The 13,137-nt window shown below is 39.7% G+C and overlaps 1 protein-coding gene across 1 annotated transcript in view; it reads left to right on the forward strand.

The window, feature by feature from the left end:
- FBXL13 (F-box and leucine rich repeat protein 13) overlaps nucleotides 1-13,137 on the forward strand; it is a 220,013-nt gene that overhangs the window by 149,286 nt on the left and 57,590 nt on the right. The window contains exons 16-17 of the mRNA XM_014478077.2: nucleotides 1,779-1,898; nucleotides 2,622-2,748. Of these exons, the coding sequence (XP_014333563.2) occupies nucleotides 1,779-1,898; nucleotides 2,622-2,748 (247 nt within the window). The remainder of the gene's footprint in view (nucleotides 1-1,778; nucleotides 1,899-2,621; nucleotides 2,749-13,137) is intronic.

A 13,137-nucleotide genomic window follows, 5' to 3' on the forward strand; every position in this document is an offset into this window, starting at 1 on the left:
CCATTTACCAATTTACCATATGACCATTTACCAAATGACCATAAACATGATTTTGCCTGTGTGTGTGTGCTTAGTTGCTCAGTTGTGTCCGACTCTTTGCGACCCTATGGACTGTAGCCCTCCTGGCTCCTCTGTCCATGGGGATTCTTCATGCAAGAATACTGGAGTGGATTGCCAAGCCCTCCTCCAGGGGATCTTCCTGACCCAGGAATCAAACCAGGGTCTCCTGCATTGCAGGAGGATTCTTTACCAGCTGAGCTACCCGGGAAGCCCGGAATTGACTATAAATGTTCCGAAGCAAATAAATTGATTTAAAATGCTAAAAAAAAAAAATCAAATTACCAGAAAAAAAAGTCAGACTGGCCTTGGATTTTTCCTCTGTAACAGAAAATATATTTATAATTGATATTTTATTAACACTGTTTATACTGTTATATTTATATGTTTGGTATTTCTCTTGCAGAGAAGAAATCCAAGACCAATCTGATTTTTTAAAAAATTTATTTCATTGAAGTATAGTTGATTTACAATGTTGTGTTAATTTCAATGGATAGTAAGATTTTTTTAACACATAACATATTCATAAGTTGCTAGATCACACACATATTTTAAATTGCCACATTATTACACCATTTCATTGTACATAATTTCATGGCAGGAAAGAATATGATCTCCAAATTCCACATCCATCCATATTCTCTTCATTGAGGGTTAATCCTAATCAATATAAAACTACCCTGTTAGTCTTATTTAATATTTTTACTAGCATAGAATTTTAACTGAATTGCCTTCCCTGTGTTAATTTTATTTAATTTGCTTTGAAGGCGATGGCAACCCACTCCAATATTCTTGCCTGGAAAATCCCATGGATGGAGAGCCTAGTAGGCTGCAGTCCATGGGGTCACTAAGATTTGGGCATGACTGAATGACTTCACTTTCACTTTTCACTTTCCTGCATTGGAGAAGGAAACGGCAACCACTCCAGTGTTCTTGCCTGGAGAATCCCAGGGACGGGGGAGCCTGGTGGGCTGCCGTCTATGGGGTCGCACAGAGTCGGACACGACTGAAGCGACTTAGCAGCCGCAGCTGCAGCAATGCTACTTCACAATTTTCTTCTTGTTGTCATTTTATTAAAAGTGTGTTTCTTGTTGACTATAATTTAGAGAGTGGTTATAAAGCAGGACTTAAGGGGGGGGGGGGGTGGCACTGACACACAGGTGTCTCTGATTAAGGACAGTGTGGGAAGGCTGAGATCAAGGTCTTCCTACAGCATCAGGTTTTGTCTGCTTCAGAAAGGATCTATACGTAACTTACTGGGTTTTTTTCTAGTCCAGCTAAACTGACTTGTGCTTAGTGGAAATTCCTCCAAGATTTTGATAGTAGTTTGATTGTAAGTATTGGTTCTCCGTATCCTAAGTTTTGGTCTTTTTCTTTTGCAGGAGATTGCAACAGGCACTATTTAACATGATCAGATTTTAACTTCAGGGAAGAAACTTTTGCAGGCCATCTGTTTTATTAATAGTCATGCCACCTAATTAAATGAACAAATGAACAGGAATAGCATTTTTATTAATACATCTATTACTATCATTTGTATATTTTATATTAAAGTAAAAGCTATATAACCAAATTTGGTTTACAAATGTGGACAAAATACCAGATATAGATATTACCTTGCCATTCTGAAATGTACTGGATGTAGTAGCTCTTATTTTAATAGTACTGTACATATTTATACATAAAATCACATGTAGAGCTTTCCTTTTTCTTTCCTACAGAATTGGTGATACGGGACTAAAGCAATTTCTTGATGGTCCTGCAAGCACAAAGATAAGAGAATTAAACTTAAGTAACTGTATCCACCTGGGTGATGCCTCCATGGCAAAACTATCAGAACGGTACGATAAAACAATAATATTACATATATTATTAGTAGCTGTATATCTGTTGATATGAGAGATCAGAGATGGACTTTTGAAGCCATTTGGAAAATATCAGGGATGCCTAGAAGCTGGTCCAATATTCGGTTAAACCAAGTAAGATATTGGAGTCATAGATTAATATTTTCTGTTTATTACTAATATCACCTTGGAGAAAGTTTGAGATGGAATCACTCAAGAAGTTATAAATAGCTATACCTGGGTGACTTATGTGTCTTTTTCAAGGACATTGTCTCTATGGAAACCTTTACTCCAGTGTATCCCAAGGGATATTCTAGTGGGTGAATTTATTCTTGATCCTCTTTACTTGTCAAAGGTCTTGTGTACACTACAGGGTGAAGTTCAATTCTTGTAGTAAATGTGTAAGGAAAAGGAGAGATTTAAATTTGTCCTTTTAGTGGTTATTCATCTTGGTATTTATATATATGAGTTTTTTTGCATGCATGCAATATTTTTTCTTATCAGAAATTGCAATATGAAATGAAATCACAGCAAAAATATTTCACTCAGCTGTGTATTGTCCACTTTTAAGCTTACTATTAACATTAACATTATGATGAGAAAAATAAAATCCTTGTTTAAATAGCATTTGCTTTCCCCAGATGGTTTTTATGCAAAGAAATTGCTATTTGACAGGGTGATGAAAAGTTTAAGGTAATTTTTCATGCTACTTTCTTTCAGGTGCTATAATTTAAACTACTTGAATTTACGAAATTGTGAACATCTGACTGACCTAGGAGTTGAATTTATTGCAAACATCTTTTCGTTGGTATCGGTTGATCTCTCTGGAACAGACATCTCTAATGAGGTAAGAAAAAAAAAGACTTCTATTGTTTTCTGTAACACAATCATTTCTATTTTGTAAACAATGGAGAGAACAACAATTATTTGTTTCTTAAATTATTGGATTATAAAGGGTAAGTTTGGGAAATTTTTTTCTGGAATAGTGATGGTTGAGGTTATTTGTAAATCAATGGTTTTGTTTCTACTTCAAAAAATGGCAAAATACAATATTTGCAGGAAAGTCCTGACAGATCAGACTGTTAGATCTGAAATTTGTTTCAACTATGGACATTTGCTCATTGTGAAGATATATTTTAGATCGCTTAAATATATTTCCCTTGTGGATTACACATTCCAAAAGACTACTTTGTGCTTTTAGATCCAAGTCTCTAGTTCAAAACTGAAATCTAAAAATGGCCTCCTCAATAAAAAATAAGTTTTTAAAAAATGAAAACAAGAGGGGGAATAAAAATGGCCTCTTCAAATCTATAAAAGGATATATTTTAAGAAACTAATTTCCTGCAAGCTGCTGTAGCTACTCATTAGAGCTGAAACACAGGTCACACCCATCCTACCTTTCCAGCACTGCTCCATTCAAAATGAAGATAAATCCAGAGATTTGTCATGTTTCTGAAAGACTTTAATGGACTGCAGTTAGACAATAAATATGCTGGCTTCTCTTGAAATCAGAGCATTAGGAGGGACAGAAGAAGACAACAGAGGTGAGGATCTCTCCCCCATCTGCTTGCTAAATCCCTAGTCATCCCTCAGTCTCATCAGATACCACTGTCTCTGAGGCCTTCTCTGAGAAGTCCTACCATACAGGCAAATACAGCAACTTCTCTGTGTACATCTGCACCTCAGTGTTTCCTTTACCATGACCTCTTTCTCACCACATTACTGATACCTGTGTTATATGTCCATCTTTCCCCCACATTCAGTAGCCTCTTTTAAATAAAGAACTGTGTGTGTTTATTGGTACAGTTCTTTCTCTTCTTTACCTAAGAGTGAATTTAGATTTGGCCTCCATTCTGCTAGCTGGTCTCCTCTCCTCTTTCTTGGAATGTTGTTGTTGGTGGTGGTTTAGTTGCTAAGTTGTGTCTGAATCTTGCGACCCCATGGACTGTAGCCTGCCAGGCTCCTCTGTCCATGGGATTCTCCAGGCAAGAATACTGGAGTGGTTTGTCATTTCCTTCTCCAGGGGATCTTCCCAACCCAGGAACCAAACCTACGTCTCTGGCATTGCAGGCAGCTTCTTTACCAACTAAGGAGTGTTGGAGTCTTGTCTAAATGTAGAATGAGATGGGGAAGTTGGGATAGTTACATGTAGTCAACTCATTACGGTGAAATCAAGCCTGGTCTTCTCAATGCTGTCTTTTGACAGCCCATCTGGTCTTTGGTTTCCTTCCAGGGAAATCCCAGATCTATATTACCTGTCCCAGCTCCAAGGTCCCCTCAAGTTTTGGGGCTCCTTTGTCGTATGTGCCTTGCTCTGGGCCCCTTTGGGTCATCCTGAGGTGTGGGACTCTGTGAGGCCTTCTTAGGCCCACAGTCCCAGACATCCCCTGCAGACATTTCCCACTTTTACATCTGGGTGTATTTGTTCTCAGACCCATGCCTCACCCTTCTTACTCTCCTACAGAGTGGCTGACATGTCAGTTAGATTCCAGCTGGGTTTGGTGCTTGTAAAGTATCTATGAACAACAGGAGGGTCGGAAGCAGAGAGAGGCCAGGGTTTTTGTCCACCTTTCCCTGCATTATTATTATCAGCTGCATTTCTTTTGTGATCTACTCCCTTTGGTCAGGATTGTTGTGGTTCCAGTTTCCCACATGACCTTGGACTTTGGGCTGTCAGAAACACTATCTCTTTCCATTGTCCTTCCAGCATAGGCATGGTACTGGCTTCCTGCTACTGCTAATATCTAGATTTTGTCCTTATTCCATTAGGCTCCTAAGGTGTCTAATACCTATTAGTCAGTTTTCTCTCACGATTATATTTCCTCAGTTTCAAACAAGAGTTGTTTTTATTTTCCTCATTAGATTTTAGCTGGTACAATGATGAGCATAGGGAAACTCTGATCCCTTGTTGCTTTTCACAAGCATACGAGGGAAAGATAGAATGAGTTCTCATGTACTCTTATATTCCCAACCTATCAGGAGATAGAGCCCAGGGAGGTCTGGAAGTGGGCCCTGTACCCCAGAATCTCATCCTTTTGCTTCCCTCTGGCTCTCCCTTCCCCTCTTCTTCTTCCAAGCTCCCCTCCTTCCTGCTCTGCTCTCTCCCTTCCCCTCCCCTTTCCCTTCTCTTCTCCTTTCCCCTCTTCTCTTCTTTGCTCCCTGTCTTTTCTCTTGGCATAGTTTCTTTATCTAATCTGGGGGTGGAAGACATGTTCCAACTGATTATATGGTTTTTAAAAACGTCATGCTCCAAGTCTTTCAGGGTTTAGAATTTTAAGTCCAGGATGTTTTTCTACTGTGCTGTTCTGTAAAAACCCTTCCCTGACACATACAAGCAGAAGGCCCAGCTGTTGTCTGAAGGATCACAGGGTAATGAGAAGGATCAAAGCACGTTATAATTACATCAAAATATAATTCCACCACAGCACTCCTCACAACCTGAAGTATCTGGTGAACAATTGTTGAATTCACAAAAGGAGGTTTAGATGCTCGATCTTAGCTTTCAGCATTTGTGAAAAACTCAGTTTTTATTTTCAAAGATCATATATTAACATTTTTATCAACTGAGGATAAGTATAAAGTTTAGGGATATAGCCTCAAGTCCCATTCACTGTTTTATTTTCTTGTAAAAAAAAAATTAAACAATCTGAAAGAATACTTGTGGAGAAGAAAGTTAGTTGTTTTCTGCTAAAAGATGGAAAAATTAGTCTTCTGAAGGCTATTGTTTTCTTCCTTCCAATCAGTGAAATTCTGACCTAAGAGGCAAATGACTGACAACACAAGGCACAACAGCAGCTAACCTCAAACAGCCAAATTAAAATGAGTCAGCCCAGATGTCAAACTGGGCAGCTAATACCAGCCTGGACTGTAGGTCTGATGAAGTGCAAATATGACTACAGATTTAACACTTAGGATTTAAACTCTGGAATGTTGCAGATATTACCAGAGGTCAAATGTGACCATTTATACCTTTGGGAAAAAATACGTTTTCTAATAATTATGTTCACTCACGATTCTTTTCAATAGTGTTTTCAGTTTGAATCATACTACATATTTAGTTAACAAATATTTATTCTGACTACATTGTGCTTAGTGCTAAGGGTACTGGAATCAGGAAAACAGACCCGGCCCCTCCTCCTAGCCCTTATATGCTAGTGGAAGACAGGTGTGGAACAATGGTCATTAAACGAGATGGGTGCGGGAAACAAACAGAAGGGAAACTTAACCTAAATCAAAGTCAGAGAAGACCTTCTTTTACAAGAGAAGGAGAAGGGGTATGTGGTAAGTCACAGAAACAGCTTGCACAAAGATAAAGAGGTTGAAAGTACGGTGGCATTAAAGACATCTGCACATTTGGATATAGCTTGATTGTGAGGAGAGTGGTGAGAGATGATGTTGGACAGGTAGGCAGGGGCCAGGTCATGAGGGGCCCAGAAGCCACAGTGAGGAATTTGTTCTCTGCCTTGTTGGCAATAAAAGGACATTCAGTATTGTCAACTAGGCCATAACGTATTAAAACTGAAATTTTGAAAAGATCACTCTATCTGCTGGATAGACATGGGAATAATGCACTAGGGCTTCTCTAGTGGCCCAGGCAGTAAAGAATCCACTTGTAAAGCCAGAGATCTGGGTTCGATCCCTGGGTCAGGAAGATCCCCTGGAGAAGGAAATGGCAACCCACTCCAGTATTCTTGCTTGGAGAATCCCATGAACAGAGAAGCTTGGCAGGGTACAGTCCAGGGGGTCACAAAGAGTCCGACATGCCTGAGTGACTAAGCATAAATGGTCAGTGACTGATTATAAAGCAGTAATCCAGGTGAAAAATTATGAGGGTCAGTATCAGGGCTAGAACCAGGGAGATGGTAGTAAGGCTGACACAGCAGATTTGAGAGACATTTGGAGAAAGAATCAATGGGAACTAGAGACAGAATGAATATGGAGGTAAGGAAGAGAAGGAGAAAATCAAGGACGATGCCAGATTTTTGGCTTGAGTGGCTGTATAACTGGTGGTATCCCTTACTGAGCTGTGTCCTTTCCACAGTGGGAGGAGAAGGATTGCTACATGTTGGGGAAATAGGCATGTTTAGTTTGAGTCACCTGTAAGACAGCTATACAGAGATGTAGAAGAGCTCTAGAAATAAGCAGGGAAATCAGTGAAATTTACTACTCGAAGGTAGAAGAGCTCTTTAAGGTTGTATGGGTAATGGGCTTTTATGTTTGGAAAATCATGGATGCTCATGAGGAAGTTAATCAGCAAAGAAAAAACTATAGATATTTAGAAATCAAGCAATATATTTAACTGAGAAAACTAATTTAAATGGGGACAGCAAGGAAGAGAACAGTTACTTCAAACTTTATACATTCCTTTTAATAATTTTATTGTCTTTAGCCATTCCTTTTTAGAAAAATAGTGACTAATCTATTACATCATCCAAGAATAAAAATTGTTTAGGAAGTTGTCTAATAAGCATATTTTACAGAAAGAGGAAGGATATCAATTTTCATCTTCCAATATAAAGAGAATAGGGTTTGTAAGTGAAGGAAATAGCTTACTAATATGATGATATTTTATGGTATCTTTAAAAATCTTTAATTTTCTATAGCCTTTTCTTAATGTCTAATTCAGCAGGATGTTATTCATTCCTTACTACCCCAGAGGGTTGTTTGAATATAAGGTTATATTTCCACATACATGGGAACATGTTTTCTGCTAGTTAGGAGAATTATCATTTATTGAAGACCACAGGCTCCCCAGTTAGGACAGTTAAATCTGTTGCTTAGGTTGTCTTAGTCACCACCCATACTTGTTTAAAGGAAAAATGAGTCAGAGCTATGTTCCAGACATATGCTTAGACAGTGGTTTAAGAGGACTCTTTCATTTGCCTGATTTTCAAAATTTTTCACCATCAGCACTAGAAAAATGTTCACCCTAAGTGTCCATTGTGTAGGCCATCACCAGGCGTCCCCTCACGAGAATGTAACACCCATAAGGCTGAGACTTAATTTTGTTCACTGCTGTTTTCCCAGAATCCTGAGGGTAGTAGATGCTTGATAAATATTCACTGAATTAAGGAACAAATGCTGAGCTCTACAATACCAAATATGAGTAAGATTTGTTCCCTGCAGCCTGATTTGGAAGAGTAAGTGTGACTCATTTAAATATGGTATGGAAGATGGAGTGATAGAGGATGCAGAGAAAGGGATCTATTAACTCAGCCAGTCTAACACAAAAGCATGCCTATGCTTGCTTACTCAGGGAACTTTATGCAGCTTAGTACTGCTAGAACATGCTGTGAAAAGGAGATGTTACCAATAGAATGTCACGCTATGCCAAGGAGTCTAGACTTGAATCAATGATGAAGTAGCACCTAGAAGGGGAGTCACAGTCATGGTCAGCCTCCCATTTTAGATTATCTGGGTTATTCTATTTGCTTGGGCTCCAAAACCATTGCAGATGGTGACTGCAGCCATGAAATTAAAAGACACTTGCTCCTTGGAAGAAAAGCTTTGACAAACATAGTGAAAGTGAAGTTGCTCAGTCATGTCCGACTCTTTGCAACTCCGTGGACTGTAGCCCGCCAGGCTCCTCTGTCCGTGGGATTCTCCAGGCAAGAATACTGAAGTTGGTTGCCATTTCCTTCTCCAGGGGATCTTCCCGCCCAGGGATCGAACCCGGGTCTCCCACATTGCAGGCAGACGCTTTACTCTCTGAGCCACCAGGGAATCCCATACACAGCATATTAAAAAGCAGAGACATCACTTTGTTGGCAAAGGTCCAGTCAGTTGTATAGTTTTTCCAGTAGTCATGTATGGATGTGAGAGCTGTACCATAAAGAAGAATTAATGCTGAAGAATGAATGCTTTTGAACTGTGGTGCTAGAGAAGACTCTTGACAGTCCCTTGAACTGCAAGGAGATCAAACCAATAAATACTAAAGGAAATCAACCCTGAATATTCATTGGAAGGACTGATGCTAAAGCTGAAGCTCCAATACTTTGGCCACAAAGAAAGACATGTTTCTTTTGGTGTTAGTTCTAGAAGGTTTTGTAGGTCATCATAGAACAGAGGATAGGATGGTTGGATGGCATTACTGATTCAATGGACATGAGTTTGAGCAAACTCTGGGAGAGAGTGAAGGACAGGGAAGCCTGGCATACTGCAGTCCATGGGGTCACAAAGAGTCAGATACAACTTAGCAACTGAACAACAACAAATTCTCTGGGGGATAGATTGGAGAGGAAAGTAGTGGGAGTTATTTCAGTAGTTAAAGAAAGAGATGCATTTTTTAACTAGGTCAGAGTAATAGTGTGGAAAGAACACCGTCAAGACTACTTAGGAGGTAAAACTGAAAGAATTTGGTGACTGACTAGATGGGGAAGATAAGGGCCTAGAGGTCAAGAGGATAAGAATGATTCCAGATCTGAATTTGGGTGGATGGAGGCCCTACCTCAAAGAAAGTTAAGTAATGCAGGAAAAGTAACAGGTGTTGAGGGAAAGGCTCAGAAATAAAGAGAAATAGCTCCAGAAAGAATGAAGAGGCTGAACCAGAGAGAAAACAACGCCCAGTTGTGGATGTGACTAGTGATGGAAGTAAAGCCTGATGCTGTAAAGAACAATATTGCATACAAACCTGGAATGTTAGGTCCATGTATCAAGATAAATTAGAAGTGGTCAAACAGGAGATGGCAAGAGTGAACATTGACATTTTAGGAATCAGTGAACTAAAATGGACTGGAATGGGGGAATTTAATTCAGATGACCATTATATCTACTACAATGGGAAAGAAACCCTTAGAAGAAATGGAATAGCCCTCATAGTCAACAAGAGTCTGAAATGCAGTACTTGGGTGCAATCTCAAAAACAACAGAATGATTTCTGTTTGTTTCCAAGGCAAACCATACAACATCACAGTAATCCAAGTCTATGCCCCAACCACTATTGCTGAAGAAGCTGAAGTTGAACAGTTCTATGATGATCTACAAGACCGTCTAGAACTAAAACCAAAAGAAACATGTCCTTTTCATCATAGGGGACTGGAATGCAAAAGTAGGAAGTCGAGATACCTGGGGTAGCAGGCAAGTTTGACCTTGGTGAACAAAATGAAGCAAGGCAAAGGCTAACAGAGTTTTGCCAAGAGAACACACTGGTCATAGCAAACACCCTACACAAGAGACAACTCTACACATAGACATTATCGATGGTCAACACCAAAATCAGATTGATTATATTCTTTGCAGCCAAAGAAGGAGAAGCTCTATACAGTCAGCAAAAACAAGACCAGGAGCTGACTGTGGCTCAGATCAAGAACTCCTCATTGCCAAATTCAGACTTAAATTGAAGAAAGTAGGGAAAACCGCTACACCATTCAGGTATGACCTAAATCAAATCCCTTACGATTATACAGGGGAAGTGACAAATAGATTCAAGGGATTAGATCTGATAGACAGAGTGCCTGATGAACTATGGATGAAGGTTCGTAACATTGTACAGAGACGGTGATCAAAACTATCCCCAAGAAAAAGAAATGCAAAAAGGCAAAATGGTTGTCTAAGGAGGCCTTACAAACAGCTATGAAAAGAAGAGAAGCAAAAGGCAAAGGAGAAAAGGGAAGATATAAGTATCTGAATGCAGAGTTCCAAAGAATAGCAAGGAGAAGAAAGCCTTCCTAAGTGAACAATGCAATGAAGTAGAGGAAAGCAACAGAATGGGAAAGACTAGAGATCTCTTCAAGAAAATTAGAGATACCAAGAAAACATTTCATGCAAAGATGAGCACAATAAAGGATAGAAACAATAAAGGCACAATAAAGGATAGGTATGGACCTAACAGAAGAAGAAGATATTAAGAATAGGTGACAATAATACACAGAAGAACTGTACAAAAAAGATCTTAAAAACCCAGATAATCATGATGCTGTGATCACTCACCTAGAGCCAGACATCCTGGAGTGCAAAGTCAAGTGGGTCTCAGGAAGCATCACTACGAACAAAGCTAGTGGAGGTGATGGAATTCCATCTGAACTATTTCAAACCCTAAAAGATGATGGTGTGAAAGTGCTGCACTCAATATGCCAGCAAATTCAGAAAACTCAGCAGCGACCACAGGACTGGAAAAGGTCAGTTTTAATTCCAATCCCAAAGAAAGGCAGTGCCAAAGAATGTTCAAATGACCACACAATTGCACTCATCTCACATGCTAGCAAAGTAATGCTCAAAAGTCCCCAAGCTAGGCTTCAATAGTAAGTAACTATGAACTTCCAGAGGTTAAAGCTGGATTTAGAAAAGACAGAGGAATCAAAGATCAAATTGCCAACATCCATTGAATCATAAAAAAAGGCAAGAGAATTCCAGAAAAACATCTGCTTCTTCATTGACTATGCTAAAGCCTTTGACTGTGTGGATCACAACAAAGTGTGGAAAATTCTTCAAGAGATGGGGATACCAGACTACCTCCTGAGAAATCCATAAAGAGGTCAAGAAGCAACAGTTAGAACTGAACATGGAACAATGGACCGGTTCCAAATTGGAAAGGAATTTGTCAGGCTGTATATTGTCACCTTGCTTATTTAACTTGTATGCAGAGTACATCAGGCAAAATGCCAGGCTGGATTAGCACAAAGCTGGAATTAGGATTGCCGGGAGAAATATCAACAACCTCAAATATGCAGATGTCACCACTCTGCAGAAAGTGAAAAGGAAATAAAGAGCCTCTTGATGAAAGTGAAAGAGGAGAGTGAAAAAACCGGCTTAAAACTCACCATTCAAAAAACGAAGATCATGGCATCTGGTCCCATCACTTCATGGCAAATAGATGGGGAAACAATGGAAACAGTGACAGGCTTTATTTATTTTGGCTCCAAAATCACTGCAGATGGTGACTGCAGCCATGAAATTAAAAGATGCTCCTTGGAAGAAAAGCTATGACCAACCTAGACAGCATATTAAAAAGCAGAGACATTTCTTTGCTGACAAAGGTCCATCTAGTCAAAGCTATGGTTTTTCCAGTAGTCATGTATGGATGTGAGAGTTGGACTATAAAGAAAGCTGAGTTCTGAAGAATTGATGCTTTGAACTGTGGTGTTGGAGAAGACTCTTGAGAGTCCCTTGGACTGCAAGGAGATAGAACCAATCAATCCTAAAGGAAACCAGTCCTGAATATTCATTGGAAGGGCTGATGCTAAAGCCGAAGCTCCATACTTCGGCTGCCTGATGCAAAGAGCTGACCCTTTGGAAAAGACCCTGATGCTGGAAAAGACTGAAGGCAGGACGAGAAGGGGACAACAGAAGATGAGATGGATGGATGGCATCACCGACTCGATGGACACGAGTTTGAGCAAGCTCCAGGAATTGGTGATAGAGAAGCTTGCCGTGCTGCAGTCCATGGGGAAGCAGAGAGTCAGACACGACTATATGACTGAACTGAACTGTATTGCATATTGGCATGTTTTCCATATTAAGTTTAACTGTAAATAAGATCATTTCAGATCTAGAAAAAAAAAATCTCTAAGACTAAGTAATATATAAGAATAGAAAGAAGCCAGCGTGAGGTCTTTAACAATAATTAGTGTAGTCTAAACTTCTCTCAGTTCTGTCCCCCTGCCTCCTCTCCATCCCTGCTGCCACTGCCACAGTTCAAGCATCATTCTTCTTACTAACCTCTTTGCCTTAAGCATCACTGTCCTCAATCCATTCTTCACTCTGCTGCAGTGTGATCTTCCAGCATGCAAATCTGAGTCTTTCACTTCTTTGCTCATATATTGTCAGGAGATCTCCATTGCTTTCAGTATAAAATCTAAACAATCTAGTTTGGGGACCAAGACTTCCTAAGGTGGTTCCTGCCCATCTGTGCAGCCTCACTTCCAGATAACTTCCACCTTCATTTTTAGCTCCAGAGACACAGAACTGATTCTCCTACAGCTCCTCAGACATGTCTTGCTCTTCTTTTCTTCTCACTTCTGTGAGTAATTCTGTCTGAAACACCCTTTCTTCTTGTCTTTCTGCTAACTTCTTGCTCATCCCTCAAGTTTCAGCTGTGTGAAGCTCCCCTGGAATTCCTGGGCAATTCCCAGGCAAAGCTTAGGATCTCCCCACCTTGTATTTCCACTGTCCTTGCTAATGTCTCCAATAAAGCAATCAGCTCAATATATTTTTGAGTCACTCAATGTATTTTAATATTTTTTTTCCATGCCTGCCTCCTTACAACATTGTAAGACTCTTCAGGGTAGAAGATGGATTG

The sequence above is a fragment of the Bos mutus genome, chromosome 4, assembly GCF_027580195.1.
Source record: "Bos mutus isolate GX-2022 chromosome 4, NWIPB_WYAK_1.1, whole genome shotgun sequence".
NCBI classification, from domain to species: domain Eukaryota; kingdom Metazoa; phylum Chordata; class Mammalia; order Artiodactyla; family Bovidae; genus Bos; species Bos mutus.